Below are 24445 nucleotides of genomic sequence, written 5' to 3' on the forward strand. Positions count from 1 at the left end.
TATCTCCAGCCCCTCTGCCTTCCCCACCCCTCCAGCTCCCCCATCTTTCCAGCTCCCTCTCATGCCTTCACCTTCCATCCCTATGTCTCCCCGTGTCTCTCCATGTTTCATCCGTCCACCTTCCTCCATCCCTCTGTCTTCCATCCTACTGTCTCCCTCCGACCTCTGTCTTCCCTCCTTCCATCTTCCCATCCCTCCATCTTCCACCTCGCCATCCGTCCCCCACCTCTCCATTTCTCCCATCCCTCCACCTTCCCTCCCTCCCAGCCCCGTCTCCCGTCTCTCCCCCGCCGCCTCGCCCTGCTCCCTCCCTTCCTCTCTCTCTTTCTCTCTCCCCCTCCCTTCTTCTCCTTCTCCTTCTTCTCCTCCTCCTCCTCCTCCTCCTCCTCCTCCTCCCCCCGGCGCGCCTCCTCCTCCCCCGCCCGGTACCGCATTGCCGTAGTGCGGGGGGGTCGCTGCATTGCGCTGCCGCCGTCAATAGGTGGGCCCCTCCCGGGGAGATAAAGCCGCCGGAGCCCAAGCTGGCAGCCTCTGCCGCCCCGACCGCCGCTCCGGTAAGAGCTCCAGCCCCTCCCCGGGCCGCGCCGCGATGGGGCCGCTCCGCAGCTGGGGGGGACCGGGCTTTGGGGGGGCGGGTTCCGGCCCCCAGGGGCTGCGGGGGTTCAGTGCACCTTCCCCCCCCCCCCCTCCCCCCGCCGTGTGCATGGGGTGCTGCTGGTGCTGCCAGCCCATGTTGAGGGGGGGGTACCCCCGGCAGGGAGGGAGAGGATGAGGCTGGGCCATTCCTTCATCCCGCAGGTGCCTCTTCCCGCAGGTGGGAAATAACCCGCTCCCCCCTCCCCAGCCTTTAGCTCCTTGGGGAAAAATAAAATAAAATAAATGCCCGGTTCCCAAAGCGCCCCCTCATCTCCCACCCTGGGTGCTGGGGCGCGCCGGGCAGAGGGACCCGCAGCCAGGGCTGGGCGCTGCCGGGGACCGGGACCTCAGCGGAGCTGCAAAATGGCCAGATCCAGGCTGGAGCTGTTCAAGGGCAGGGGAGGGAGCGGGCAGCCGGGGCTCTTGCTGCCCAGGGGGGCTTCTCGCGGGGGACATAATTGCCCGCATGACTGAATCGCTATTAGAGCAGCAAACTCTTCCTGACCTCCTTTACTTTTATGGGCAGATTCATAAAATTGGATTTTATTAGACGTCAAATTAAAGCTCCTAATTGTGCCGGGTTTGTGTAGCAGCTGCAGAGCCATGGTAACGCTGGGAGATGCCAGAACAGTTCCCCGGATATGTCGATTTGCGTTTTTAGCTTCCTCCCTCTGTTTCATCCAGATTCATGGCAGCAAAATACAACGAACACCCACACACACACTGCAGGCTCAGCCGATGCCACCGAGCTTTCGGCAGCCCCGCTCGGGGTAGCGGGCAAGGGCTATTTTTGTCCGCCCCATTTTGCAGACACCATGTTGTCACCCGAACCGTGCGCAGCTTGGGAGCGGTGAGGGCAGCCTACGGGGACGGGCACCCACGGCTCCTCCCAGGACACCCACGACATGGAGGAGATGCCCTCGGGTTTGGAAAGACCGAGAAGGCAGCAGTAGCAGCTCTGAGCCAGAGGAAGATTTTTCTGGGGAGGAAGGGCACCTTCGAGGCACCAATGACGTAGCCCTGGGAACTGGGGGTCTCCAGGAGGGCGGTGGAGGGCAAGACGATGAAAAACGTGGCGTCTTGCTGAGACTTGGAGGCTGTACGTGGTGGCCAGAAATAGCCTGGCTGGCCTCCTCCGGGGGCGGGCTGGCTCCATCCCAGCACGGGCAGAGCTGCCAGACAAGGCTGGGCACCCCCGGCCGGGATGGGGCGCGTGGTCCAGCGGGAAGGTGGGGTGAGGGGAGGAGTGGAGAGCCATCTCTGATGGGCTGGGAGGGTGCTGTCACGGGGGCTCTCTTGACATGTCTGCCTCTTCCCCCGCAGCCTCCCCAAAAACGCAGCTGCGTTCCCACAGCCCTCCCCGCCGCCGCCAGCCCCGCGTAGCCCACCAGCATGGGGAAGGAGAAGACGCACATCAACATTGTCGTCATTGGGCATGTGGACTCTGGGAAATCCACCACCACCGGGCATCTCATCTACAAATGCGGGGGCATTGACAAAAGGACCATTGAGAAATTTGAGAAGGAGGCTGCCGAGGTGAGGAGCCCGTCCCCTGGCATGCCCCGCATTCCCCCCTGCAGTCATGCTCCGCACTGATGCCCCGCAAGTGTCCCACGGGCAATACTTCCCTTTTCCTGGTGCTGCCCTTCCCGTACCTTCTCCTTCTCCCTTTGTTCCCATCCCTTTTTTTTTTTTCCCCTCTCTGTACCCTTGGGTCTTCCTGACTCTTCTGGCCTTGGGAAAATAGGCCATTTGGGTGCTCGCCACCCTCTTCTCCAGAGCCGAGGGACTCCCTGCCGCAGGCTGTTAATGAGGGCAGGGGCACGGTGAGGTCTGCAAGATGGGGATAGGGTTCTGGAAGATCCACAAACCGTGGTGCTTCAGGGCATGAAATTCCTTCTAAATATTGTGCACAAGGAGGAAAACCTGATAATCCCTCACTGCCTAGTGCAGGACTCTCTGAATTTCACTCTGAAGCATCTATTTCCAGTGCCTGCTGGGGACAAGGTGGAGCATCAGCTGGACCACTCGTTTGATCCAGTTTGTTAAAAACCCCATTCTTGTTTTTCTCAAGCATACAGCCTGATATGAAGCTTGACTGGTATCCTTTAATATAGAAAAAGCTGGCATGAAGTATGAGCATTTCCGTTAAATCCTTTTGTTTAGCTCTTATAATGGCGACATTTGTAGCAATGTAACAGTGCATGTATTTAGCAGACTGTCACACAATACAGCACCAGCCAGTACCTCCAATGTGGCAAACACAGAGATTAAAGAGGAAGAAAAAGATGAATTGGAAACTCAGAAATTAATGATGGTAAATTCTAGAGAGGTGGGTGAGCCGGGAAAACCTGGCTGTGTTATTGATAGGGCATATCTGGTCTCACAGAAGATGACTTGTCATCATCATTCCAGGAATCTTTAATGCAGATATCCCTCAATTTAATTTTTTTTGTTTCTCGACAAGATTTCACATTTCAATGGAGGAAAAAAAAAGTTTACAGAGCTGCCACTCTTGATTAGATATTTTGCTGTCTGTCTGAACCCTTTGAATTTGCCGATAGTATCCGAGCTAAACGACCCATTTTTGTGCCTCGCTGTCAGCCCTTTTTCTCAACCCTTAAGCAAAGAGCTTCTTCCTTCATACAAAATGATTGCTGATATCCTTCCATATTTCCCCCCCCCCCTTAGCTAGAGATCGGATATGGCGTGATTAGGTTATTGTAGATGTGATTGCGGCTATTTTAATTGAACAGGCACTTTCACTGACTTGCCAGAATGCACGGGGACTGGAAGCTGCTATTAATAGCCTATTGACTGAGCTTACAGACTCCATTTTCTGATGCAGGGCTGAGGAAGGGTTCGCTTCCATTAGGTGGCATTCGCAGGAAATGGAGGCCTGTGTGCACCCAAAAAGCCAACAAAAACCTACGGTCTGATTTTTTAAGAGAAAGGATCATTTTTTTTCTTTTTGACTAGAGGCAGAGGTAATAGTATCTCCGAAAGAAGAGTTGTTCTATTTAAAAAAAAATAATATCAGTATTTGTGGTCTCCAAATAGAAAGCTGTCCCTCTGCTGGGGTTCAATCAAGGAAAATCAGGCTGTTTCTGGCACTGAACAGGGAAGGTATTGTGCAAAGCTAGATAATACCCTGTAGTTTTTTTTTTCCAACAACAGCTCTGGGTAACTGAATATACCCCGTGAAAGGAGGGACACTGTTTGCTAAATAAAGGGTCTCATTTGTCTTCAAGTTACATATGATGCCGAGTTCTGGGGGGGGTTTCACACGAGATGACCAGCTGTTTGTGTGCACGGTTGTGGGTGCCTGCGATAAGGTGCTGATTGTTACTCAGCTCCTGCGGGAGAGCCAGGGGTCTGCTCTGTGCCTCGGTTTCCCCATCCAGAAGTGAAGCAATAGGCTGCCGATGAGTGAGAAAGGCTGTGGGATGTGCTGATTGAGCTCTTGCCCGAGAACTACCTATTATAAATGCATTGCACAAAATGCACCATTCCTCAGTGTATCTCTGCCATTTCCAGCAGTAAATGAGCACACACTAATGACTCCCTCTTTTCCCCTGGCAACAGAGGGGTTCAATGTGCATGCTGAAAAGAGTTATCTTCTGAGCTCCCGCTCTGCCCCCCCCCCCCCCACCAAGCCTGATGGCAGGAGGATGCTTAGGAGCAGAGATTTGATTCTGGATCTTTCCACACAGGTGGAAAGGTGTGACAGCTCGCAGCTGCCCAGCTGGGATAGGGCATCACCCTTTCGACCTGGTGTCCCCTCCAAGGAGGGGGAGCCTTGCCCTTGGCTTTAGGATTTTGCCCATAATCCTCCAGAGCAAGCTGCAAAGTCATCGCAGCGCTCAGCCGTTATGTAAATGGGCCAGCACCCTGAATTCCTTGTGCTGGCCGGGCACTGGGCGGGAGTGCGGGAGCCAGGGGCAGACCAGCCCCCGGGTGCGGGCAGGGCAGGTTCAGATGCGATGCTGCATTAGGCTTTTTGGCAACAATCATCACTGAAGCGTTTGTTGCCCGCGATCAGGAAGCACTTCCCTCTGGACAGGTGATTTATAATTGCCCATAATGAATTTTACGCATTGATTCTCCAGAAGAAACTGCGGTTGCGGAGAACACCAGGATGGATGGACGGGAGCAGGGTATCGCATCTCTGTCCTTGCACAGCAGTGAAAGCCCATTAAATCATCTGCAAATGACCTAAATTCCATTTTCCATCTTAAACAAAACCTTGTATCTGAGGCTAAGAGCTGATGATCGATGCCCATTAACTCTTTGCTTTGGCTGGGCTCCCCAAACTGCTCTGACATGGTCAACAAGAGGTGGTCTTGTCCTGCCCCATCTCCATGGTGGCAGGATCCCAGCTCAGACTGGGTGCACCATCTCCATGCTGGGGCGGAGGGGGAGTCTGGCTCTCCCTGGTGGCATGATGTCAAAGGACACCAACCCAAAGGAGAAAGTGGCTCAGAAGTGACATCATGGTTTTACCAAGGAGTGTGCTTTATGACAGGACAGAGAAATTTACTGTAGCTGATCTCACCCAGCGTGATTTTATGCATTACAATGTTGGCTGAGATTTTGGCCATTTGGCAACAACAGTTGGTCTGGCTGCAGCTCACAGTAGCTTTTCATGTGAATTCGCACACTCTGTGGCAAAAATCAATCACATTTCTATTCTGCTCGTAGCAACCATCTCACATTTCATTTTTTTTTAACCCATTCCCCTCCTACACCTCTGTCAGTTATAGGCTCACTCAATCAGCAATGCCCTTTCTCACTAACCAGCTGTCTCACAGGTTTGGTTAACAGATTAAAATGCAACATTAAGAAGCTTTTCACCATTGCTGTCTAGTTCTGTAGCAGCATGACTTCCCAGAAGTAGTGCAGGACCATGGTGTTTCATGGAGGAGATCTCATGGGTCACTGGCTCCAGCTCCTGCCCACGCAACCCGACTCAAAAATTCACTTCACATCTCTTCTTCCAGCCTCTCCTCCATCCCGCTGAGGAACATGTTGAGATCAATATCTCCTTTCACCTACATTTATTAGTGCATAGATCATGGCTGACATTGAATTTAGGGAATTTTGCCTTCAATGTTTGCAATGTGACCCTCTGCCTACGTGAGCTATGGATGTGCCCCGGAGGGTGGGTTGCCAGCACACCAGTGCTATGAGCTTGGGTTTCTCACTGCCTCTTGCCTTTGTGTTGGCCAGATGGGGAAAGGGTCCTTCAAATATGCCTGGGTGCTGGACAAGCTGAAGGCTGAGCGTGAGCGTGGCATCACCATTGACATCTCGCTGTGGAAGTTTGAGACCACCAAGTACTACATCACTATCATTGATGCACCTGGCCACAGGGACTTCATCAAGAACATGATCACTGGGACATCCCAGGTGAGAAATGGTGGTGGGGGGTGCTGGAGGTGGGAGGCTGAGGCTTGCCAATGAGCCCAGTGTCATGTAGATACTGTTGGAATCCTTTTGGAGGTGGGTAGTTGAGACATCAAGTGGCGTTGAGCAGGGTCCATGCAAGAGGCTGGATAACACCAGGGGACCCAGCACGCCATGGTTCTGCACCTCCTTGGGCATCTGAAGAAAGGGCCTCCTTGGGCACAGAGAGGTGGTTACTCCACTCCACTTGCCCTCCTTGGAGGAGGTGGGGATGAATATGGCCTCTCTGGGAGGTGGGATGCTATGACATACAGGCCTTTGTGTGAGGGCATCTCCCACATTGTTTTAGCCTCAGCCAGCTGAGGTATGCAAGAAATTTCCAACAATCCTTTAGGTTTTGTTGGCTAAAGGAGACTCTGTGGGTCTTTTCTCCTTTCTTTTTCTCAAAACAGTTGTCTTTGTCCCATAAACCACATCACATTGCCAAACTCCATGGTCTACCCTTCCAGGGTAGGGCGGTTTCCCCCCATCGCACTGCAGGACATTCCTGCATCTCCCTGTGGTTGACAGGCACTGGACGAGCCTTGCTGAGTGCCCAGCAAGATTCCCATTGCGATGCCAGTCGTGCTGGGCATGGCTTTCCATCAAACCCATGCAGCTTCTGCTGTGGGCTCTGGGTACACAAGTAAGCCAGGGAACACAGTTTGAATGGCTGGAGTCTCATCCATCACCCAGGGAAATTATTTCCAAGACTTCAGTAGGGTTTTAGATAAGGCTTTGGTTGTGCATCCCTGGGTGACCAAGATGAGGTCTTGGTTAGAGTCATGCAACACGGAGGGACCCACCCTGGTTTCCAATCCAAAACCATGCACAGTTTGCAAGTCTGAAATAACACAGGTCAGTTTTGAGGTAGATCAGCAAGGTTATGGGTAGCAACTGGCAGGGAGTCTTTCCAAGCCACAGTGTTCATCTGGGACTTACTCAAAGCTCTCAGGGGTGTCAACAGGAGCCGTGCTCTTTGGGGACAGAAGCAATTCATTAGCTCTTTCTTCCCAGGCTGACTGCGCTGTCCTGATTGTTGCGGCTGGCGTCGGTGAATTTGAAGCTGGTATCTCCAAGAATGGGCAGACTCGTGAGCACGCCCTGCTGGCTTACACCCTGGGAGTGAAGCAGCTCATTGTGGGCATCAACAAGATGGATTCTACAGAGCCCCCATACAGCGAGAAACGCTATGATGAGATCGTCAAGGAGGTCAGCGCCTACATCAAGAAGATTGGCTACAACCCAGCCACAGTTCCCTTCGTGCCCATCTCGGGCTGGCATGGAGACAATATGCTGGAGCCCTCTCCAAATGTAAGTGTGCATTGTCTTAGACATTTCCCCCACCCCAACTATCCTGACCCAGGCTATAGCTGACCTCCATGCTCTGAAAACCGCAGGCATGTTTCATGCACCCAGTACATGTAATGGCCTGTGCTGCCAGTATAGATGTGTTTGTCACGTAGCTGCGATTGCACCAAACCAGGATGAATGGGTGCACTGTTCAGGGGCGTGCTGGTTGCTGTACTGTGGCCAGACACCCCAGCAGCTAAATATGAGCATCTTCTGGAGATGATCTGTATAGCTTTGCTTCTGGGATGTGATTTGAAGGTTTCACATCATCAGACCCATGGTGACGTTAGAGCCGTCGGCAGCAATTGTCACTCTCAGCAGGAGCATCGTGTGTGTTTTTAGGGCATTGTTTTCTAAGGCAAATAACACAATCTGGTCGCAGGCTTGGAACGGCTTCCACCACACAGCCGCGCTCCCGTGTGTTGGGTATTGGGTGCCCTTCCCCGTTGGTGCCATATGCCACTGTGGTGGCCACAGCCCTGGTTCCAGTGTCAGGATCTCACTTTTTAAGGTGACTTTTTCTTGAGGAGGCACCCAGGTTTCCAACTCCAAAATCATAGTTTCGTGGAGCATCCATTTGGGGCTGCTCCTTGTCAGTTGATTTTTACAGTGCCTCTCCCTCTGTGCATTGGCAATGGTGGGGATACAAAGGCAGGGTGCTCTGGGTGGGCCTTTGCCATTATTTCATATGACAGCAAGGGAGAAAGATGAGCTTGAAGAAGGATGGGGGCTTCTTGGCAGACAGGCTGACAATAACAGTTGTTATTTTGACACTGTGTTTTTGGAGAAAAAGCTACCCCAGCTTTAGTCTTCTAAAGAAATAATGGGCTGGAAAGTTCTGGTCAGAGGAAGGTCCCTGCTCTCCTGCTGGCTTCTGGGTAACCTTGAGCAAGTTGCTTAGACCAGAAACCCCCAGCAATCTCTTGTGAAACCAATGGGAAATTTGATGCGTAAAGGGGCTTTAGGACCTCAGCTGTGCATTATGGATCAGGGCTCTATGACAAAGGAGGCAACGTATGAGTATAGCTGCAATTGAGGGAGGTCAAGGGTTGCAAGCCTGAGCTAGAGGAGTGCTGCAATGCAAACTCACACTGTCATGAAACACAGCTCACAGCCTTGCACGGGAAAGGCAACTCACTTGGGGCTGGCTTGGAAGGAATGAATTTTTTGGGGTGCTTGGGAGATTCCTGTTGCTTATGGAGCAGAGCTGGGATAAAGGTCAGCCGCGGCCATGCCAAACCCAGCCACATAGTTCCTGGGTGCCTCAAATCAGGCAGGCTCCAAATGTCAGCAGCTGCTGGGCTGGGAAGATGATCCCAAACAATTCCCCTATTAATAGGCTGCAGAGGGGAGGCACGGAGCAGGATGGGGCTTGTTGGCCCCCTTCCTCTGGGCAGGTCTCAGAGCATGTTCTCAATGTGACGTGCTGCCTGAGAGAAGGCAGGGGCCAAAATAACTCACCCCTCTGCTGTAAGGAGGCAGCTGGCTCCAGGGTGGGTTCCCAGGAGCTGCCTGAGCTGGGCAATTGGGAAGAAACCCTGGCCAGAGGTCTGGATCAGCATGATCTTTGCTGGAGAGGGTGCAGGGTCATCCCCATGCTGGGGTCCCCAGGAGGTCCCCATCCTGCCTTTGCCAGGACAGCAGCTTGGGATAGACTCCTCTTTCCCATATTGCACCCGATCTATAAAAGCTTGAGCAGGAAGCCAGTGCAGATATCTCTCCTCTCATTCTTTGCCTGAAAAAGCTCTGATTTTTTTCACTCAATTTCTGACAGGGTTTCAGCAAGGCGCAAGGCAGTCAAGTGACTTGTCTGTCTGTCAGGGGACTTACCGGAAAGTGGGAATTAGAGCTGTGACGTCCCTGCAGCTCCTGTCACCTCCGGGTGAGGGGAGGTGTGGTGGTACGTCAGGCTGGAGCCAGCTCTGCGTGGGAGACTCCAGCCCACATCCCTGTTGCACAGCAGCCCAAGGCCAGCTGCAAAAAATGACGGCTGGGCTGTGCTTGCATCAAAGTTTGACGTTTAAGAGCTTTTTGACAAACTGGGTTTTATGTGAAGCCAGCTTTCTGTTGCTGCAGCTGACAGAACTGGGCCACTCAATGTGGTTTGGGAGACTTTCACCCCATGGGATGCTGCAACCCAAACACACTCGATCCGCAGTGTGAGGGATCATGGTGGCCTGGGGCTGCAGCCTCAATGTTGGGGCATGTGGGGTGTGTTGGGATGCTCACGGGCTGGGTAAAATCAGAGGAAGGTGACTGGTCTGTAAAATGCACTTGGGGTGCAAAAGAGTTGGAGCTTAGCTCTTGTTTACTGGGGCTTGAGCCTGCAGTTTAGCCTGTCTGGCTGTGGGGCTTGGTCAGATCCTGCTTGTGCTGTAGGAGTGGTGCAACAGAAATTGCTCTTTGGAAAGGAGATTTGGGGAATGCATAAGAGACGTTTTAATTGGGTGGCCATAGGAGGCAGCGCAAACCAGGTTTTGCAGATGCTTCTCACACTGGGGCCATGCCAAGGTTTCGCACTGTGGATTTAGTCCCAGAAGGTGTCAAAGTGCATCTTTATCTGATTCTTGGGATGTCAGAAGTTTTCTGGATAAAGCATTGAAAGGAAAAAGGATGGCTCTGACAGCCATGTGTCACGGGGTGGAGGTTGTCATTTCTCCATGTCCCCAAGCCATGCAGGGGCAGACGGATGGGAGCTGTGGGCATGCAGGTGGCCGTCGCCCTCGAGAGCAGAGCCCGTGGGCGGGCAGGCAGCCGCTGGGGCAGCTGCTCGCATGGGTGCCTGCCCGGCGTTTCGGGCTATGCGATAGCAGGCTGGGGGGGAGGTCTGAGTCATCCTGCGCATCACATGCGGCTCCGTCACCAGCTGGATGGATTTATCATTTTGCCGAGCTGTTAGCCCGGCACTGGGTCTGGCTGTGTGGCTATAGCTGCAGTGCTCTGGGAAGGCTCCCTCTGCAAAAGTGTCCCCGGGATCCTCCAGCCACTGTCACCAGGGAGGGCACTCCATGTTGGACGTGACCCTCCGAGGGAGGCTCACCTAGACACATTTGATGCAGACTGAATTCCCCAGATGGACCCATCCCTTCCCCTTGCTTCCCCCCCCAAAAGAAGTGCAGATTGCAGGATAGGAAACCACCTTGACATAGCTGTGCCCTCCAGGGAAGGCTGTGAAAGCGGGGGCACTTTGGGGGTCCTGTTTCACCCCTAGCCTCAGTGCGCTGTGCCACTGGCATTGTTGCCTAAGGGAAAAGCCATGTCTGTAACATGTGTGATGGAGCTGGGGCACATGGGCAGCGGTTTATATCTGAGTAGGAAAATATGGTCCAAACCTGTCTGTGCAGAGGAAGGGGGAATGACCCTGCAGACTCTGATCTCTGCTTGCTGTATCAGGGTTGTTTCAGACCCAGGACTGAATTTTTCTTGCCAGCAAGCCCCAGGCGTGTCCTAGTGGGACATCTCTCTGGATCACGTCTGGATGCTGAGGACGGACACACTCAGTGCATATTGTTGCTGCTCTGTTTCCAGATGCCTTGGTTCAAAGGCTGGAAGGTGGAGCGCAAGGAAGGCAACGCCAGCGGGGTGTCCCTCCTGGAGGCCTTGGACACCATCCTGCCCCCGACCCGCCCCACAGATAAACCCCTGCGCCTGCCCCTCCAGGATGTCTACAAGATCGGAGGTGAGCAATGGTTCTGCCACTGTCCTTCTTCCCTCTGCTTTTACCAGAACCTTCGTTCTGTGGGAATTTGGGAATGATGTTTCCAGGTACTGGGAAAGTGGAGGGATTGGACTCCTCAAACTTGAGATAATGTTGGGAAGAAATGGGGCAAAGACCCCTTTTGAGACTGGGCTGTCTGGGGTTGGAGGCAGACATGCCCAAAGGTGCCCAGGGACCACAGAGGAGCTGCGGGTTTGTGAGCTCTCCCGAGGGAACACACGGTGCCAAAATGGCTGCAAATTTGGGTGTCCCAGAGATCATGGCTGACAAGGCAAGTTGGAGGCAGCAAAAATGTGCTGGATCCCAGATGAGGGACAAGGCCAGTGGGGAGGGACACTGGTGAGGCTGGTGCATAGCAGCTTGGCCACAGTCTGCCCGTGCTTCCCAAATGCTGGTGTCCATCACCAGCACCTCCATCTGCTGAGCTGGACCACAGCGCCAGCCATGTACGGAGTGCAGCGGCCGGCACGTCTCCCTTTCCCTCTGGAGCAGTGATGGGGACACTTTTCTGAGCTATAAATACCCTGTGAGCTCTCTGACCTGCTGGCAGCAGCGGGCAGCCCTCCTGACTCACCCGGCTGCTGGATCAGGCAGGCACAGCCCTTTCCAGCCCTTTTCCACACTTTTCCAAGGACATGTGTGCAGCAGAAACCAGGCAGGGATTGAACATGGATTTTAGCAGGCTTTTTAACACAGTCTTTTGTTTGCAATGGGGATGAAAGGTGGTGAGCAGGTCTGTGTCTTCTCCTAGCTCAGCTGGGGCAAAGAGATATGGTTTTACCATGAGGCAGGTCCTTAGAGAGCAGAGACACCGTGGGAAGCGGGGAGGTGGAGGCAGCAAGCTGGGTGTGGAGGAGCAGAGGGGTCCAGCCGACCTCCCCAACCTCTTTTCAAGGTTGTTTCTCTTAATGATTCTTCACCTGACTCCAAAGGTGAGTTTTCCCAAAGTCTTCTGATGACACAGGGGTGTAAAAGGTCCCCTTCCTTTAATCAGCCACCCTTGTTCCCTGGCACAGCTGGGCCTCGTCCCATGCTGATGGTGTGGCCATCAGGGATGTGGAGCGTGTTGTTGCACACATGCTGTGACGTGCCCAGTCCTTCATGCAGGAGATGCCACAGCTCCTACAAAGGAAGAGCTTTCAGGGCACATGGATTGCGCTGGACCTTCCGATTATGGTGTTACTCCGTTTTCACAACACATTGGGTAGAAAGGAGAGACTCATGGTATTTTTGAAGACCCTAATGTTGATCTTGCAGCTAAAAATTGAGTGGTTTTGGGCAAGAAACAAACATGGTCTTTGGTGAAAACCACTGGAGATATCTTGCTTTTGCTGCAACCAGGCTCTGGCCCATGGATATGCCATGCAGGTTACATTTTGCTCTGTCCTTGTCTTCACAGGGATTGGCACAGTCCCTGTGGGCCGGGTGGAAACCGGCATCCTGCGGCCCGGCATGGTGGTCACATTTGCACCTGTGAACATCACCACCGAGGTGAAATCCGTGGAAATGCACCATGAGGCCCTGAGCGAGGCTCTGCCTGGGGACAATGTTGGCTTCAATGTGAAGAATGTCTCCGTCAAGGACATCCGCCGTGGGAACGTCTGCGGGGACAGCAAGTCTGACCCGCCGCAGGAGGCAGCGCAGTTCACATCTCAGGTTAGCAGAGCTGGTGGTGCCACCATGCATGGTTTGCCACCGTCCACTGGCTCCCAGCCTTGCCCTGACACCACTCTGTCCCCCAGGTGATCATCCTGAACCACCCCGGCCAGATCAGCGCTGGCTACTCGCCCGTCATCGACTGCCACACTGCACACATCGCCTGCAAGTTCGCTGAGTTGAAGGAGAAAATCGACCGACGCTCTGGCAAGAAGCTGGAGGACAACCCCAAGTCCCTGAAATCAGGCGATGCGGCCATTGTGGAGATGATCCCCGGCAAGCCGATGTGTGTGGAGAGCTTCTCCCAGTACCCACCTCTTGGTAAGGGAACGGCTCTTTTGCAGTCTCCTGCAGAGGGGCATGAAAGCTTTATGGGTGTGCAGCTCACACCAGATGTGCTGAGCCTCTCCCAGTATCCCCCACCAGTTAGACTGGGGAGGGACCTGAACACATTTTGTTGCTCCCAAATGTGTTCAGGGTGCCAAATCTGATGCATGAACTCTGTTAGGGCTGGTGGGGTGGGACGAGCTCTCTGCTCAGCTGCGTTTCCAAAAACAGGGCTGGGTTTTCCCTCTGAGAGCAACAGAGCCTTTCCTTCAAAGTTCCTAAACCCAGATCGTTTCTGAATACAGAAATATTTTTCAGCTTCCCCATCTCTGCCCTAAACCACAACTGGTCAGGAGAAGAAAGAGGGAAGGTTGCTCAGCAGAGTACACCTTTTAATGCAGGGAAGTGCCATGCTTTCCTTAGATGATGATGCACATCTGGAAGCTTTAGCAATGCTGGGAGCTTGCAGAGAGCAGATGTGATTTAAGTTTAATAACTAGTTATTTAAAGAGAGAGGAGCATCAGGGCTAGCTTGGTGGTCAGAGCAAGAGCTGATGGCTCAGGGCTTGCTCCTGCAGGAACCTGCTCCAAGCACAGGGGTAACGCATGGCCCCACGAGTGGTGGGTGTACATCTCACCATCACCCACCCAGAAGAGCTCAGCCTTAGGGAAGGCAAGGCAGATGCATTTCACTCATGTCCCTCCGCTCTCCATCCCACAGGCCGCTTCGCTGTCCGTGACATGCGGCAGACCGTGGCTGTGGGTGTCATCAAGAACGTGGAGAAGAAAAGCGGTGGGGCTGGTAAAGTCACCAAGTCTGCCCAGAAGGCCCAGAAGGCTGGCAAATGAATCGTGGGCTCCCAGTGCATCGCGCAGAAACCATCCCTGACACCAGGACGCTGCCACCGTCTCCCCCGGGCGCATGTGTGCACATCAGCTTGTAAGAGTTTATATGTCAACGACTGGATGCTCACCATTAAGGTCCAGTGGAAATTCTTTAAAAGGAAAAGCATGTTCCAGCGTTTGTGAGGCTTCATGTTAATTTTACCAATAAAACTGGTACAACATCCACAGTGGAAAAAAAAAAAAACCCAAACAAAAAACAAAACAACAAAACAAAACAACCAACCCAAAACGTGTGGAGCTCTGTGTGTGTGTCTGTCATTGAGAGGGGTTGGTTTTGATGGGTTTCGCGTAGTCCCACTTAGAGCAGATGGTGGGGACGGGCACAGGTGGGGCTGGGATGGAAATTTGGAGGAAGGAGGAGAGCTTGGCACCCATATTCATGGTGTCACTCAGCGCCCAGCCCTTCTCCAGCTCTTGCCCCTTGACTGATGCAGGTATCTGGCCTGATTCCCCCAGCCTAAAGCAGAGACTGCTCTTACAGCAGTCTGGGTTTTGATGTTCTCCTTAACCTGCTCAACCCTCTAATATCAATTATTGGGGCCTTTATTATAATTTTTTCCCTGCAAAATAAGCTTAAGTTAACCTCCTAAACTTATGCCATTTAAAGAGAGAAAATAGCATACCCCGTGCCTCCTGGGAGGCCTAGCAGTATCACTTTTATTATCTATAATACCCCATCATTTTGGGACAAGTGGCCAAGGCTGCCTTCTCTCTACACCTTCCTTTGCCTCCCACATGGCAGATGCCCCAGCCCTTTCCAAACTACATGACAGGAACGTTTCTCCCCAGCTGAAGCCCAGACATGACTCAGGACTCCCAGGAAGCCCCACAACTCATGGTCTTCGCCAGGATGGTGTCTTGGCTCACATTGCAAACTTGCAGCCCGGGGCAAGGTCTGCGCCTCTCCCCACTGTGTCAGCTGCCCCAGTCCAAAGGGTTGTGGTTGCTGGATGGTTGCTGACCAAAATGCAACAGCCAGGAGCTTTGAGGGTGAAAAGGTAGGAGCACTGAGCGTGGGGAGGAGCGGGAGGTGGTACTGCCAGGCAGGGAGGTGGAGGGAGGAGATGCGAGGGTGCTGTTCCCACCCCGCCACAGCGCTCCAGGGACATTTCCAAGGGACATTTCCTCCTCAAAGGTGGGTTTAGCAGTGTGCTGGGGCATCCTGAGGTTCGTTGTGCTCATGACTCAGCTTTTAGGAGAACCCACAGTGCCAGGAGTGGATGCCATGCATGGGCTCTGTGAAGAATGGCATCATTCAAGGTCCTTCCCAGGAGAGCTCCAGAAGCACAAGCATCATTACTGTTTGTGTTGCAGGAGCCCTTAATGATCCTAATTAACATCTGGTGTTCTGCAGCACGAAGTGCCCCCAGACAGAGCCTCAAGGAGTCGACACCAAGCTGAATTACTGAGAACACTGCATGAAGTCTCCACCGCCTGTTCCTCCAACACCATCCCCATCCCACGTCCCAGTCTGACAGTAGACAGACATGTACTGGCTCACTGAGCCGCATTCCCCAAAACTGCATGCACAGGCCACCGAGGCTCCTCGTCCCTCTTCACACCCCCAGCAGCCACCAGTTTCATCCATAGAAGTCAATTTGATACCCAAATGTCCTTGCAGCACTTGGGCTCTATGGAGTGTCGTGTCCTTGGCATGCCACAAATTGGAAAGGGACCTGGGGATCCCTCCAGGCACAGCACATCCATGGGAGGAGGCTGTTTTCCCACTGACGGTTTAATCTCATCTTCCAGCTCCTCATGGATTTTCCAGCTTCCGAGGTATGTCCTTGTGCCAGCACAGTGGACTTGTGCCGCTTCCTGCATATTTCCAAGCAGGGCAGGAGAACATCAACACGTGCTTGGTTTTCCTCCATCCCTAAAAACAGCAAGAACAGGAACTCCTGTGGGAATATCCCTCCCATGTTGTGCAGGAACCTCCAGCTCTCTGGTCCCCATCAAGAGCCAGTGCCTGGCCCAGGAAGAGTGGGGACAATCTTGGGGTCAGGCGAAGGACAAAGAAGAGCAGGCACAAAGTCTGTACCTGGTCCTCCATAGCTATTTTAAAAGCATAAACAAGTTTGACAAAACCAAAGCTATGTTTCCATAGAAATATGCCAGGGGAGCTGTGAAAGCTGCTCTGGGAGCAATGCACAAGTGGTGCAGGAATTGACAGTGTAGCTGCAGAAAAGGAAAAATATAAAACCCAGAGGATTTAATTCAAACTTACTCATGGCTCACAGCAGGTCCAAATTTTCAGTCTCATTTCAGTGTGTTTGGTACCCCAGGTAATCTGCAGGATCGGGAGACAGGCCCTGAAGTGAGATGTCTGCAGCTGCAGCATCCCCTGTTTTGGGAGGCTTGGGTCAGGCTCTGTAGAGAGTCAGAATAAAAAGAAATACTCTAATTTAGACTCACTTCAAAGCATGAGGTTCAAAAAAGAAAATTAAATACGCTGAATTTCTGTGGATCTCAAATCAAAATCAAATGAAGCCATGACCTGCCCCTACCCAAACCTTGGGTTTGAAGACTCATTGTGGATCTGGGTTTTAGGACCAGATCAATGACCGGCCATGTGCAAATCATTGCCTGATCCCACAGGGCTTGCAGGCACACTGGGGACGATGCTTTGTTTGGCACAGGTGACCCATTTTGGGGTTCTACCAAAACTATAAGCCACCCAACATCACCCTGAACCGGGTCACAGATGGCTTTTGGCAAACCTTGTAGTGAACTCAAATTGATTCAAGAGCCATCAGCACCATGTGAAAGCAGCTGCCTGTTGTGTGGCCCATGGCAGGTGATATATAGGGCTGTGCTGGTAAGATGCATTTTAAAACATTGACTTCTCCTCCAATTCCTCCCTGCTACGGCCAGGTGTGCTGGGACCTCACAACCAAGAACTCAGGCATGTTTTCCTAGCAACTTTTTTATTTTGGGGCTATTTTTCATCACTTTCCTCCCTGCAGACACTGCAGTGGATGCTTCCCCTTTGTAGCAGTCTCAGCAATGCCATCTCGTGGAAACAGGGACAAAGTCCTTCTGGAGCAGCTGCCAAGGAGAGGAAATCCAGCCTCGTGTCCCACCTCTGCAAACCCTGGCCCTGGCAGGCAGCGTGTCCATAGCAAAGTGAAGGGTACAGCCTTGGGAGCTGCAAAGTGCTTATTGTCGTTTCTTTGGAAACCAGAGTTTGCAAATGTGATTATATTACCTGAAATTTAAAGCTTGTGGGGGGAAAGTTGCTAGAGGTTGCAGGAAAGTCAAAGAGCATCAAGGCTGGCTCGCTCTTGAACGGCCGGTCAGCTCTTCAAGAGGGTGTTTGAGAAACCAACGGACCTGGCAGAAGAGGGAAGGAGGCTGGATGTGGACCAGCATCCAGCTTCCAAAAGGGGCATCATCTCCCCAGTGTGAGCACACCCCATGCACCAGGTAGCACTGATGCCTCATTGGGATTTCCTGGTGTGGAAGGGAAGACCCTGCGAACAGGACCATCCTCCAAGGTGTGAGTGGACACCTCTGCTTGGCCCCAGCCTGGTGCTGGCTGCGCTCGTGGCACCCACTGGAGAAGGAGGAATAAGTAACTTCTCCTTTCCCACCTCCACCCCACAGGCCTCGTGTCTGGCTGTGGGCTGTTAATAATTTAATGTTAGTTTCCTCAATCCACTGGAGCTGATTGGCCGACTCAGCAGGCGCTTTGGGCTGCTCTAAAAAATTTATAAGGCTTTTGCAAGACTGCGAGTGGAGTCCACGCTGCAGATGCTGAGCTGGGTGAATTCGAGCTGCCCGCTGCCCTTCCGGACTTGGAGGTGAATTAAAGCATCAGCTGCAGCCCCCCGTCTGCCTGGGCACGTCCCCCCAGAAACCCTGCGCAGGCAGCACGTCACCAGGCAGGCTGCGCGCCTCCGCTGCCCCCTTCACAGGGTGCTTCAGCCACCACTGGCCAAATCCTGCCCCAGAGAGGTACAAATTCAGGGAGGAGGGTAGCAAGCCAGGCTGTCTCCCAGCGTTTTGTACCGTGTCAAGGCCCAAACCTGGGAGGATTTTACTCATTTCCTTTAACCACCTCCCTCTGCATCCTCCCATGTGAGTGATATCCACTTTCTCGGTGTGAGCCTGAGATGTGTTCACAGCCGGAGGAGCAGAAAGCAGCGGCTCTGGCCAGGGCGATGCACCATGTCCCATCCTCCTCTTGGCCTGTGCCTTCACCCCTGTGCGAAGATATTGCTGATCTGAAGGAGAAACCCGAGCTGTAACGCGGCCAGCCAGCCCCTCCTGCCTGCCTGCCTCCGAGTGCTTGGGTATCATTTACCCACCGCTCGGACCTTTTACAGAGAGATACTGCAGCATCTGCAAATAATTAATTTCAGCTTGGTTCACAAACACTCCTGCCATGTGTCAGGCTGCCTGCAAATTTAGGATGGCCTGGTTTTGCCTAGTCTAAATGATTTCTAATCACCCCTCGTCTGGCACTATTTTCATGCCTTATATTTGCTAAATGCTTTTTGCAATCCCGGCCAGCCGCAGTGAGCGCCTGCCTGCCAAGCACTTAGGAGTGACGAGTCTGGAAGCAGCCAGCCTTTGGGATAGGGCTGCAAGAAGGGGAAAGAGGGGAGAATGATCCCCAAATATCACCTCTGTGGGGAGATGAAGGGGTGGGTGACAGCAGTTATGTAGCAAAGGCTGCGGGTTTCTGAGCCTGTGTTTTGGTGTGCACTGGGAGTACACGGGGGTTTGTTGCCTGTGCCAGCCCCTACCACCACTCACACATCAGCATGATGGGATGATCCTCTCTGGTGTACACCATCTCCAAGGACACAGTGTGGACTTCTCCCCCGGCACCGACCTGAAGGACCGTGGTGATGAGCGAAGGCAGCCTGTGCCAGGCGGGAGGCGGCTGTGATTAATGGAGCTGCACTGGCGTCTTGGATGCTCTGAGCAGTTCCCATTAGAGCAATTGCTACAAGGGAAGCGTGCAGCTGCAGGTCAATATGCTTTGGTGCCTCAGGACATCTCAGGCCACAGATCTCCTTGGGGACCGTGGGAAATGTGTGGGAGAGGGGGGACAGGGAGGGGTGTTGAGGCTGACCACATCTTCAGGTGGAGGTGAAGTCCCTCTTGCAGGGTGGCCTGGGCAGCTGAGCCATTGCCAGCTCGCTGTCAGGCTACAAACACAGCTCATTTTTAAAACCGCCCCCTCCTGCTCTGCCCGCTGTCTGTACACACAGGCAAGTACACAGAGATGCTGAATGAGATGTTTTACGGGCACAGCCGGAGCATCTGGATGCCCAGAGGACGGGAATATCCTTTGGACCAGCGTGAGCAAGACAAAGTTGGAAGAACAAAACAGGGGCTGCATGAAAATAAGGCTGGATGTGAGGAAATGTCATCCTGCAGACACAGCATCAGCTTCGCCCAGGAAGCCTGCCCCTCTGTCTTAGTCCTGCCTGCCTTGTCAAATACCTGAGCACCGAGGTGTTTAGCAGGGGCTTGCTGCCTCTCCAGTGCCCACCCCCACCCCGGGAGCCAAAAGGAGCCCACAAAGCAGCAGTTTCATGAGCAGCAGAACCAGGCAGTCCAGTTTCCCATGGATTTGTGTTTTGAAAAGTCATGGGTGAGTTCTCTGATGTCCAAGACAATGTGATGCATCAGCATCCCCCTCAGCAGGGAGATTTCAGGGCTTCCTGTCCCCTCCCTAATCACATATTTTCACCTGTGGCAATTTGAAATACCCCCCTTTAATGACCTAAGATAGGAATTGCCCACAAGCTCTGCGGTTATTAAAGGAGACATGAGACAGGCAGATGCACATACACCAGCTTAGGACCTCAGGTTAAAGATAAATAAATCATAAACCCTTGTCCCTTCATGTTCTCTTGATTTCCCAGGTGCCCAGGCTAAAAGACTGATGCAAGCTTGCAGCAAAATCTCAAGGTGCAGAGAAACTATGAATTTTGTTACTTCAAGAGTTTTTCCTCTGTATATGACACAGTGTGTGCTCTGACAGAGGCAGGAGCATGGAGACAGCCAGGTCTGCCTGGCAGTTTCCCAACAGAATACTTAGTTTTTTTTAACCTGAAACAGGGATCAAAAACCAATCTTCTTAATTAAAACCAACAATTAATCTTCCCTCTAACATTTTTGAAAAGAAAAAAGTTCCATGAAAAAACAGAAAGCAGATTTTTACATTTAGAAAGGTTTTTTTTTAATCTTTCAATAAGAAAAAGATAAAATAATTAGCTTTAAAGCTTTTCAGTGTTTTAATGACTGAGTTTGGTTGTCTTGCTTGCCAACCCTGGAGGTTTTGACATTTCAGCAAGAAAAAACCCACAAAAACCAGAAAAAATAGTTTGCAACAACAAAAAAAATGCAATCCATAGAAGTTTGGAGCTGTTGCATCTCTAAAGCCACAGAGACCATAGCTTCCCCCCTCCTGCTTGCAGGGACCCTCCCAGTTTGTGTATTGCACCTCATTTTCCTGCTCTTCCCCAAGGGTTGCCCCCATTCCTAGGGCAGGTCCACCTCCTCCAAAGACCCTCATATGATCCAGCACAGCTCCACCAAGGGCTGAACCACCCCAATAGAATATAAATTCCTCCACTTCCTGCCCCACTCCCCAAACCCCCTTTTATCCCCACAGCACCTACAGAGGTGAGGTGGGGTCCAGCTCTGGAAGGTCCCTCCCCTCCTAACCTGGGACACCTGGGACCATTTGGAGCCTATTTATTTTAGTTGGCTTCAAATCCTCCCTTCAGCAGAATAAAGCATAGCAATCCAGTGTGCTCCTGCACTGCTTGTTTCTTTGATAAGATAGATGTGTCAGAGTTGTTAGCTATTTCAGTATGGGCTTTTTCTTTCTGTTGACAACCTCCAGTCCCTAAATATTCATGCAGGTTTCAATTCAGCTTTGAAGTTGGTGGGAGGCAGGTGCTTGAATGGGAACAAAGCACCTAAAGGGCTCTGTGGGACTGGGTCCTAGCCAGGATGCAGTGCTTTACTGGGAGCAGAGTCAGTTCTGAGCTGGACCCCAAGCTCCTGAGACCTGGCAAGGCTGGAAGAGCTCCTATGCAAAACCAGGTTAGTTTTATTGCTATAAAGTTGTATGTTGTAAAGAGGAAAGCAGTGGTTTGGAGAAACTGGAAGGGGGCTGCTCATAGGAAGCTAAGTCAATCCATGTGTCTGAGATGGTCACCCCAAGGAGCTTGTGGTGGCCCTAATGTTGGGGGAAGGAGGTCCTGGAGCAGCCTTGCCTTGGGGAATGAGGTCTAAGAGCAGAGAGGTAACAGCAATTTGAGTCGTGTGGCTTTCCTCCTCACAGGTGTAGGAGGAGGCAGAAAACCAAGGAGGTCAGGAGGAAGAACGTGAGCACTGGGAGATGTGAGGAATGACTAAGAGAGCTAAATTTACAGAGTCTGGGAAAAAGAAGGCTCAGGGGCAGCATGGTCACAGGCTAAAAATACCTTCAAGGTAACAATATAAATGAAGAAAGGGAATTGTGGTTGGTCTCAAAGGAGGCTAGGGCAAGAGCCAGAGCTGGAGGTTAATGAAGGAAGCACAGAGAGTAAATGGGGAAGGAGACCTGGTTGGTGGGGAGTTTTCCCAGGGAAGGGGCTGAGCAGGGCAGGAGCAGGGTGACCACAAGGTGCTAGGGGAAATGGGATGGGTGCCAGTCCCCACATGACCAAGGGGCTTATTTTCATATTTGTGGATGCTCTGAGCGTAACCCAGTTTAATTCAACAGAATTCACTCTAAATTTGTTTTTCCCCATTGCTTCTGGTTCCATGTGCCCAGCCAAGTAGCTGTTCCTTCCAGTAACTGGTTTTCTTTAGTTAGGCCTACAAAGCACAAATGAATATTTAGACCTCAACAATTTTAATCACTCTTAGAAAGGAGAAACATAAACTTTCTAGTTGAGAAAGGAGTGCATGTGTCTTCCTCCTGGGTTAATTCAGTGCAACTTGGGGAGACTTTTGTTCATGTGCTTAGATGTTTCCAGCTGCAACTCAAGCCAATCTCATATGGCATGATTTGTCCCAGTTTTTACTGGAGCAGCCTCCAATGAGATAGGCGCTGTCTAAGAACAGGACAGGAAGATGGATGGTGGCACAGAAATTTTGCATCCAGTAAATATGTAATATAAAATAAGTAGCTCTGTCAGCACTAGGAGGAAGGCAGCCTGGCTTTTTATCAGTGTGTTGGTTGCAAATTCTGATTGAAATGTTTTAGTGGCTGGGAGGGGTGGTGTCCTCATGGGCACCTTCTCTGGTGTCTGCTAAAGATGAGATCACACTTCAGGATCGCCTTGGGAGGAGAAAGGAGGCGGCAGTAGGGATCCTCTGCCTCTCTCTAGGATTCTTGTTTTCATGAAAATTGACACAAATTTAATTAGCCTTGAGGCTGTCAGATTTGATTGAAACTGGACAACTATCTGGTGTATCTTCATTTTAGGCTGGTAAAAAAAAAAAAAATCAGTGGTGATATTGTGTTTGAGTGCCAAGAAAGGCCTTTGTTCTTTGCCCAGTGCCCAATTTGAAGACCTGTCACTCTCGAGGTGGTCCTTCCACACTAGTGTCTTCATCTCTGCTCTTGGTTGCTGTGGCCCCAAGGGTTGAAGTGACCATCCCCTTGGGTGGCAGCAGGAGGCTCAGGCTGAGTCATGGGTAGCTCCAGGAAGGAGATTTTCAGATCAGTGAGATAACCCTACTGCACCTGCTCTTAACCCTGTGTCCTTAGCAACTCCAGACTTATAATGTGCTTTTAATCCCTTCCTCAATCTCATAAACAGGGCATGGGTCCTCAATCTAATTTAAGCTTATTCAGCCAATTTCTGTCTCTCACCAAAGCCCCATTTTCTTATGGCTCAAATAACAGTGGTGATAAGCAAGTTCCCTTCAGTTTACTTTACCATACATGCCATCTAAACACTGCCTTCACCACCCTACAAGTTCTCTGTAGCTGTGCCCAAATCTTCCCATCCCAAATGATGAAGCCTTACTCACTTATGTTCTAGCCAGAAGTATGCAACCCCTTGTCATGCTCATCTTTCTCCTTTGGAAATCTGCGGATTTCTCCATTTATGCACAAGAATTTCTTTAACATTTTCCCCTGTGGGCTCAAAGTCTAACACTGGAGAAGCATCACTTTCCAGGTTGAACGTACCAACGTTTCTCTTGGGTCAGGGGTCCTGGTTTCAAAACCAAAAATGGTTTGGCATGTGTTGGAAAGAGTCCCTGTTAGCCAAGCAGTGAAAATGTGTCTGTCTAATAAACGTGGGTCCTAGGAGCTGTTTGGTGCTCAAACAACAGGATGAGGTGGTGAGAGGTGAGGAGTAGCTGAAGCAGAGGAGGGAGATGGGTGGACACTGGGTGCAGAAAGACTGAGCTGTTCCTGCCTTTGCTCTTAACAGGTTAGTTTTGCTTGGATGGTGTAGTGTCCTGTACAAAGGGAGATAAAGCTATCTGCTTTAGATTTTGAAAATAGTTGTGCAAGAAAGCTGTGAGTGACAAAATCCAGGCATAGTTCATGCAAACCACCAGCTGGGTGGGCATGGAGAAAGGGCTCTGGTTCAGTGTTTCTGACAGAAATATAACCCTGAAGTCATTCTACATATTTCACACCAGTCATTTCTCACTATGTGTGACAAATTGCCAAGGGACAGAGCATGGACTTTCTGTATCTTAACATAATTTGATAGAATTCATCTTACCTCCAGAGTCTAAGCTGTCTGCCACGGTATTCATGTTGTAAAGCCATCAGTAGTGTTGAAAGCAAAGAACTGACTCAGTAATTCTGTTTGTGGAGACATAATGTCCTTGGATCAGATAAAAGCACCTTCCCAGTACTGCATTTATAAACCTCATTAATTTGCCCAGTGTTAGTGGCTGTGTCTTTTATTCTGCCCCCAGCAGAAGTAGCAACACAACCAACTTCATCTTTGAAATGACCTGCTGCAGATTCTGTGGCAGAACATCATAGCTTGATCAGTGTTTATATTCCAGTTGTTCCCAAGAGATTGCTGTTCCTCTCAGGGCTGCAACTTGCCAGGCACTGTGCAGACCAGATCAAGGGAGAGCTCCTGGGAGCTGCTGGGATGGTATGCTGGGGAGCAAGGAGGAACATGGGAAGTGATGTGCTGTGGATTTCAGAGCGATTTGGTGGAGGGACCCCAGACCTGCTCTCCTGCCACCCAAGGCAAAGCCCTTTCCACTCAGCCGTGCTGCTTCTGAACACATGACTACAACTTGCAGTGCCGACCCATGAAATATTATCTGTAGAGAAGGAGTTAGAGATGCCCGAAGAGCCAAAGGTGAAGAGAATGAAGGGGTGAGGCTAGAGTGGGTCTTCATCCACACTTTTAGGCCCTTTCCAGGTCCCAAGGACTGCTCTGTTTATGTAAAGAGACCACTCTT

General features: G+C 51.6%; 1 protein-coding gene across 1 annotated transcript; it reads left to right on the plus strand.

Annotated features, from left to right (window-relative positions):
* The first annotated feature begins 249 nt into the window (after nt 1-249).
* Nucleotides 250-14270, plus strand: EEF1A2 (eukaryotic translation elongation factor 1 alpha 2). Its single transcript, XM_075768522.1, has 8 exons — nt 250-554; nt 1960-2172; nt 5866-6045; nt 7099-7395; nt 10963-11113; nt 12552-12808; nt 12895-13129; nt 13857-14270. The coding sequence occupies exons 2-8, from the start codon at nt 2029-2031 to the stop codon at nt 13982-13984; spliced, it is 1392 nt and encodes a 463-aa protein (XP_075624637.1). The 5' UTR covers nt 250-554; nt 1960-2028; the 3' UTR covers nt 13985-14270.
* Nucleotides 14271-24445: the final 10175 nt, after the last annotated feature.

Source organism: Balearica regulorum, chromosome 16 (assembly GCF_011004875.1).
Source record: "Balearica regulorum gibbericeps isolate bBalReg1 chromosome 16, bBalReg1.pri, whole genome shotgun sequence".
Taxonomy (NCBI): domain Eukaryota; kingdom Metazoa; phylum Chordata; class Aves; order Gruiformes; family Gruidae; genus Balearica; species Balearica regulorum.